Source organism: Leptonychotes weddellii, chromosome 1, assembly GCF_054177405.1.
Source record: "Leptonychotes weddellii isolate Sample4059 chromosome 1, ASM5417740v2, whole genome shotgun sequence".
Taxonomy (NCBI): Eukaryota; Metazoa; Chordata; class Mammalia; order Carnivora; family Phocidae; genus Leptonychotes; species Leptonychotes weddellii.
Genome location: NC_138369.1, coordinates 77,748,422 through 77,756,515, shown reverse-complemented (window position 1 = coordinate 77,756,515; position 8,094 = coordinate 77,748,422). Strand labels below are relative to the sequence as shown.

At 37.2% G+C, this 8,094-nt stretch overlaps 1 protein-coding gene across 1 annotated transcript in view; it reads left to right on the top strand.

Moving 5' to 3' along the window:
- The window catches only part of TOPBP1 (DNA topoisomerase II binding protein 1), a 58,066-nt gene that overhangs the window by 17,711 nt on the left and 32,261 nt on the right, over positions 1-8,094 (top strand). Inside the window, exons 11-13 of the mRNA XM_081797538.1 lie at positions 39-179; positions 2,548-2,906; positions 4,176-4,462. Coding sequence (XP_081653664.1) covers positions 39-179; positions 2,548-2,906; positions 4,176-4,462 — 787 coding nt within the window. The remainder of the gene's footprint in view (positions 1-38; positions 180-2,547; positions 2,907-4,175; positions 4,463-8,094) is intronic.

Sequence of the window (8,094 nt, the reverse complement as noted above, 5' to 3'; positions counted from 1 at the left end):
TACACTGAGGACCAGGTTGTCTCCTGCGACTTTAACAGTGACACCCACTCCTCCACCTTCGATGCCGGGGCTGGCATTGCTCTCAACGACCACTTTGTCAAGCTCATTTCCTGGTATGACAATGAATTTGGCTACAGCAACCGGGTAGTGGACCTTATGGTCTACATGGCCTCCAAGGAGTAAGAGCCCCCTGGACCACCAGCCCCAGCGAGAGCAAGAGGAAGAGAGAGGCCCTCAGCTGCTGGGGAGTCCCTGCCCCAACTTATCCCCCAAAACACTGAGAATCTCCCGACCTCCACCATTTCCATCCCAGACCCCCTGAAGAAGGGGAGGGGCTTGGGGAGCCCTACCTTGTCATGTACCATCAATAAAGTATACTGTACCCAGCCAAATAAAAAAAAAAAAAAGAAATAGAATAACATGTTAAACTATAGCACAGAAATGCAGTTAGCAAAATCCAGACTCTGAGATAACTTTGTTATAAATAATACAGTGTCTTCAACAAATATGTATTAAGGGGAAAGGGAAAGAGGACGGAGCCTATAAGCTAAAAGACAAAAAAAAAAACAAAACCTGTAGTTTTTAAAAATGCGCTACGTGATAAAACTAAAGAAAGGTAAGGAAGTGATTGCCACAAATATCCAAATAGTGGCTACTACTAAGAGGGGAGGTATGGAGGGGTTGTAATTGGGCAAGGGACACATTGGAGAGGTTCTGGAGTGGCTGGCAAGATTCTGTCATCTGATGTAGGTAGTAGATACAAGGGTTTTCACTTAATAATAATTCACTAAATTTTGTATTTCCTTTTTCGCTGTCTTCTGTATTTGAATTATACTAAACAATAAAAAGCTTTTTGAAAAAAACTAAAGTTGCAGAAAATCTAGAAAGTAACAATAGCAAAAGTATGACACCCAAGTTCCAGGGGTTAAACTAAAGCAGTGCTTGGAGAAAAATTTAGTGAAGTGGCTGTTAATAAATATCAATAAAGTGGCCAATTAATATACAGAAATCATTGACCTTCATACAACCAGTTAGAAAAGCTAATGAAAACTAAGTTTGCAATGAGAGATAAAATACTTACCAACAGGTTTAACATGAAACTTGGAAGAGCTACAGAAGCTTATAAAATGCTATTAAGGGAACAATAGAAAAGATATCCATGTTCTTGGAAAGAAGATTATAAAGAAGTTTCTGTTGTTCAGTCCCCTACATTAATGTATAAATTAAACATCCCAGTTAAAATGCCATCCAAATTTTTTAAGGAGGGCAATAAGCAAACTAAATTCTTGAATTCGTAAGAAAAGGTTAGCAAGCAGGAAAGTCATGAAAATTCCGAAATAGAATAGTTATTTAAATATACTTTGTAAAACCTCACTAAATAATAGTGTGGCTTTAATAAGTTGCAGAAAGTTCAGTGAACGAGCAGAAAGTCTAGAAATAGACCAAATACAAACAGGAATTTAGTGTATGATAAAAGTGATATTCTGGGGTGCCTTGGGTGGTGAATCAGTCAGTTAAGCATCTCCCTTCAGCTCAGGTCATAATCTCAGGGTCCTGGGATCAAGCCCCACATGGGGCTCCCTGCTCAGTGGGGAATCTGCCTCTCCCTCTCCCCCTCCCCCCCGCTCATGCTCTCTCTCTCTCAAATAAATAAATAAAATCTTTATTAAAAAAAAAAAACAAAGTGATATTCCAAGGCACTGAAGAAGAGAGATGGCTTATTCAGTAAATAGGATTCAATAAAGTTAGAGCCACATCTCATACCAAAATAAGTACCAAATGGATCTGTGAGTTAAATGTGAAAAATGAAACCATGAAAGTGCTAGGAAAAATGTGGGAGATTTAAAGAATCTTAAAAGTGGGAACTAGAGCATAAAACCCAGAAGCTGTTTAAAAAAAAAAATTCTGTTTATATGTCAAATGGTGGACTTCTCTTTTCTGTTCCCATGTTCTCTGTGTTTAATAAATATTCTGTGATTTTGAACAAGTCACTTAATTGTATCTTTTCCCAGGTTGTATCTTTACAATTGTAAAAGGGACACCTGGGTGGCTCAGTCACTTAAGCGTCTGCCTTGGGCTCAGGTCATGATCTTGTGGTCCTGGGATTGAGCCCCGCATCGGGCTCTCTGTTCTTTGGGGAGTCTGCTTCTCCTTCTGCCTCCTGGGCCTGCCGCTCCCCCATTTGTGCGCACAGACGTGCACATGTCTCTCTCTCTCTCTGACAAATAAATAAACTCTTAAAAAAAAACCAAAAAACAATATTTTGTAAAATAGTGCTATTTCACAAATATTAAGGGTATCAAATGAGATTATGTCTGAAAATGCTTTGGGAAGACATAGTGGGCTAGAAAGATACAGTGTGTTATTCATACCCTTTCTGTGCTCCCTGGCTATTCCATGCCTCCTTTTGGGAAGAAGGGCCAAGGTGGGTAGGTGATGACTAATTAAGGAGGTAATTTTCCTGGTTAGTTCTTGAAAGTCTATTTAATTTGCTTATGTTTTTATAAAAAGTTTTACTGTAGCAATACATTTTTATCTTTGAGTAAGCATTTGTAAGAGGATTCGAAACATCAACTTTTTATCAGCGAGTATTATATGTAGAACTCTAACAACAGCTGTATTAGAAATTTCCTTCTTAGCTTGCTCACTAGTTGTGTATATGACCATTTGCTTTTATTTAAATATAATTTTCAGTGTTCAGGAATTCTTTGTTCGCAAATCCAATGCAAAGAAAGGCATGTTTGCCAGTACGCATCTTGTACTGAAAGAACCAGGTGGATCTAAATATGAAGCTGCCAAGAAGTGGAATTTACCAGCAGTCACCATATCTTGGTTGTTGGAGACTGCTAGAATGGGAAAGAGAGCAAATGAAAGCCATTTTCTGATTGAAAAGTCAACTAAAGAAGGTTAATACTTTTATTTTGTTCTTTTATATGTATTTTTACAATTTTATGGTTTCTGGAATATGAATGTGTCAAAGCTTGTTTTTAGAAAAGTTCACTGATTTCTGCTTTTCACATTGAGTGTCGTGCACCACTGTTGAGCATTCCTTGTTGGGTGGCAAAATAAACGTGTTCAAAGCACAGATACTTAATTTGTACCTGTTCTCTACTGCAGGCACTGTCTGAAAGCTGGAAGATACAAAATAATCTAGAAGCATCCTGGGGTCTCAGTGTTTGAAGTCTTAAGATGTGGGCTAGGATCCTGTTTATTGTTCCTTCTGTGGCTCACACGGACATACCATGTCAATTATGTGTTCTCTCTTCCTCTCATCTTTGGACTTCTGTGTCTTTTCTCTAGCCCACCTCATGCTTGCCTCTTTGTCCTTATCTTTCAGTTCTCAGTTTGGATATCACTTACTCTAGGAAGCCTTCCTTGACCCATCAATTATAGCCTTTGTCTTGCCGAAACTCCCTGCATTATCCCCTTTAAACCTTTGATCCCAGTGGTGTAATTCTAGTTTGCTTTCACATCTCCCTACTCAGTTACAGGCTCTGAAAGGGCAAAGAATTTGCATGTTTTGGGTGTTATGTATTTCCATTGTCTAGCATTGGACCTGGCATGGCATAGCCATCTATTAAGTGTTTTTGTTAAATGTTCAAAAAAGGCTGGTGGGAGGACACAGTACCCCCTCTTCTAAGATGATGGCATCCCTAGGCAAACTTAAGGGACAAGTCAGTAGCTTGGGAACAGCTCTCAGAGCCATTATTGCTTACCCAAACAGACTGGAAATTTTACAACTGAGGCAAAGTGACATTTAGGTCATGTTAAAATTTCACTAAGAACTTTTTAAAAACTTCACTGTAGTTGTTAACTCATAGTACATGTAATTGGGTTGTTTTTTTTTTAACTGCTGTTGACTAAGATGACACTTATATAATATTTGGCAAATCGTGAGGTTTATTAAAAATATTTCAAGCTACAATATGAAATAGGAAGTCTGATTTCATTAATTGTTTCAGTTGATATGCTTTGTCTAACTCAACATGTATTTTAATACATCATTTGGTTTGTTTCTTGGAAAGTAAGTGTATAACTTTGTGATTTAAAGTGTACTTGAGAATTCACATGAAACTAACAGTATGATATAAAAGTATCACTTTGTGTATGCCTCTTTAGAGATAAAAGATGACCTTAGTGGCTCACATTTGTTTCTTTTCATTTTAAATCTCTAGAACAAAGTTTGGAAGCTGAAATAACAAACAGGGTGAATCTAAATCCAGATACTCCGGAGCATCCTGTTGCACACCTGGAAACTCACAGGAAAACAGCTGTTACACCTTTAGATATGAACCGCTTTCAGAGTAAAGCTTTCCATGCTGTGATCTCACAACACACCAGACAGGTTTCAGTCTCCCCACCAGTGGGACAGCCACTTCAGAAGGAGCCCTCCTTACATCTGGATACACCATCAAAATTTCTGTCCAAGGACAAACTCTTCAAGCCTTCCTTTGATGTGAAGGTAGGGTTTATAGAAAATGGTCCTGGAGTTAACAATAACAATTCATAGTATATTAAAGTTAAAGCTCCAAATTCTGCATCACCTCTACAGTTTGTGGTAGTAAGTTTTCCAGAGATATTGGCAGGTAGATTCATATTATTGTGTTCCATCATATACTTAGGGTTGAGATAACAGCTGGAGGTAAAATGGTGTGAAATCAGAACTGGGTTCAAGTCCTAGATCACGAACACTATGACTCTAGACAGATCATTTAACATATCCAAGCACAGGCTTTTTCTTTTGTACAAAGAGGATATCACTTGCTCTGAAAACTCAGATTATTTTAAGGATCAATGAAATGGTGTGATGAAATAATTTTATAAACTACGATATAAACCCATTGCTACTTATATTTTGATTCTAGCAGTACACTCAGTGCTTTCTCTCCAAGAATGTGTCCTATTATAATCACCTTATTTTGCAGTCATTTCCCTTGAAAAGATGGGTTGTCTGCATCTTTGTTTGATCTCCTGAGCACTGGAGGATGGCTCCTTTTCTGAGAAATTCATTCACAGATCAAGAGCTTATTTGTCAAAAATGGTTTCCTCTTATTCCCCAAAAATGATTTTCTTCACTATTCCATTAGTAGCTGTTGGCCTTTCAAATGGCTATTGAAATCATTGTTTATGATTTTTTATCCATGAGCCTTTGCACAATTACTGTACTAATCATCTATTGGAGTTCTGCTGATAGGGTATTAAGAAGCAACATTCTGGGCACCTGGGTGGCTCAGTCGGTTAAGTGTCTGACTCTTGATCTCGGCTCAGGGCTTGATCTCAGGGTCTGGAGTTCAAGCCCAGTGTTGGGCTCCATGCTGGACATGGAGCCTACTTAAAAAAACATAAAGCAACATTCTAATAATTTTTACTGATGTGTTTAGGAGTAGGTTTATAAAATTTACAGATTGTTCATCTTCAGAAAATAAATATAAATTGATACTTCGGATAGTTTTCACCAAGCAAAACCTTTGCTCGAAAAAGTAACATTTGGTACTATCATTAACACTGATCATTATGCCTTAAGAAATAGAGAAAAATCACTGGTTTGAGAACAGATCTAGAATCAGGCTTCTGCTTTGCTTCTTGCTTTTTTTTTTTTTTTTTTTAAGATTTTATTTATTTATTTGACAGAGAGAGAATGAGAGAGCACATGAGAGGGGGGAGGGTCAGAGGGAGAAGCAGACTCCCTGCCGAGCAGGGAGCCCGATGCGGGACTCGATCCAGGGACTCCAGGATCATGACCTGAGCCGAAGGCAGTCGCTTAACCACCTGAGCCACCCAGGCGCCCTGCTTCTTGCTGTCTTTTAAGGCAGGTCAACCTCTTTGGGCCCCATTATCTCCATCTGTAAAATCATGGAGTATATCTAGATGATCTCTAAGTTCTCTTAGCTCACAGACTCTTTGAATAGTAGATGAAATGATACTAGTAGGCAAGAAAAATAGAAATATTCCCAGTCATTGACACCATTCTTCTTTAGATACCTTGCAGAAAGCTGATGGTTCTGAAATAGTCTCAGTGAAGGCACAAAACATATTTAAAAGTTTTATCATTTAGAATCATAGTTTACTTAGGAGGGTTTTTCTTTTTTCTTTTTTTTTCCTTTCTTTTTGGGGGGCTGGTTTTGGGGGCCTTTTTTTTTTCTTTTTGGTAATATACAAAATGGTACTTCATCTTACAATCAGTGGTTCTTCAAATTGATGTAATATGGTACATTGGATTTTTTACTCTGAAAACAGAAGGGCCCATGAAATAATCACAAAATTGAACACGTTAGGCCTCATATTTTAAAAATCTCCTATTTAATTTTTAATTGACATACATCAGAAAAGTACAACAAATGTGCTGCTAAATGTTAAAGTTAACATCTGGAAGGCCACTCTACATATTCAGAAAGAGATCATTGCCAGTGCCATAGAGCCTTCCTCATGCCTCTCCTCATCACTGTTTCCTCCTTCCTCCCAGAGGTGACACTCCTGACTTCTAACGCTAGCTTTGTTACGCTTGTTTTTTTTTTTACTTTTAAATGTGGAATTATAATATATATTCTTCTTGAGTCTTCTTTTTGTTCAGCCTCTGTTTGAAAGCTATGTCCTTGTTCCTGTAACTTTAGTTCATTGATTTCATTGCTGCATAATATTCCATTAAATGGGTATACCACAATTTACGTATCCAGTCTACTGTTGGTGAGCATTTAGATGGCTACTAGATTTTTGCTCTTACAAATCATGTAGACATTCTTGTGCATGTCTTTTGAAATATGTGTGCATGCATTTCTTTTTGGTATACACCTAAAAGTGAAATTTCTGGGTCATATTTCAACTTTAGTAGAGACTAACAAACTATCAAAGTGGTTGTACCAGTTTATACTCCTACTAGTAATGTGTTGAGCACCCTGTGTCCCCCATCCTTGCCAACAAGGAATTATAAGTTGGGGTTTTGGTTTTTGGTTTTTGGTTTGGGTTTTTTTTTTTTTTTTTACTTGTCACTTGGAAATAATTTCTGACTTACAAAAAGTTGCAAAATAAAAATATTAGAATGAATGCTCATATACCCTTTATTCAGAAATAGAATTTTCATTACTTTCCAGATGGAAAGACTTTGTTTTGTTTTTAATTTCTTGTTTTATTACATTGTGATTAGAGTGTTGTTTGTAATATTTCTACTTCATAGAACTTACTGATCTTTGTGCCCTGATACATGATCAGTTTTTGAGAACACTACTTGATTTTTGAGAACATTTTATGAGAAGATACATTCTCCAACATGGATAGTCTTTGCTATACACACACACACAGACACGATATGACTTACTGATTATGTTGTTTAGATCTTTTATATCCTTTCCTATTTTTTGTTCATTGAACTCATACTAAGCGGTGTTTTCAAGTTTCCTAATATGGTGTGTTTCTGTTTCTTGCATCTCGTGTGGTTTGCTATGTTAATTAGTGCATAGATATAACTATTAATGTAGCTTGTAATATGTTCTTTTTCTCATTTAATACTTTTTGGCTTGAAGTCTACCTTGGTATCAGGATTTCAATTCGTACTATCTTGTGATTTTCATTTGCCTTATAATCCTGTGCATTCCTTCATTTTAGCCTTTGGGGATTGCTGTATTTTAAAGGTAGAATTGAGCATAGAATTGAGTTTTGCTTTATGAGCCATTTAAAAAATCTTTTTCTTTCAACCAGGCGACCTAAGCACATTCACATTTAATATAATTTATATTTGGTCTCAATTCTGTCATATATTGTAATTACTTTATGTTTATCTATGTGTGTATGTTACGTGTTTCTTCAGGTATCTGTTTTTGTTTTTGTTTTTTTCCTTATTTAGGAAAGGGTTTGTTAGTTTTTTGTGTTTGTTTTTTTTTTAAAGATTTTATTTATTTATTTGAGAGAGAGAATGAGATAGAGCATGAGAGCGGGGAGGGCCAGAGGGAGAAGCTGACTCCCCGCCGAGCAGGGAGCCCGATGCGGGACTCGATCCCGGGACTCCAGGATCATGACCTGAGCCGAAGGCAGTCGCTTAAGCAACTGAGCCACCCAGGCGCCCCTGTTGTTTTTTTTTTTTTTTTAAAGATTTATTTATTC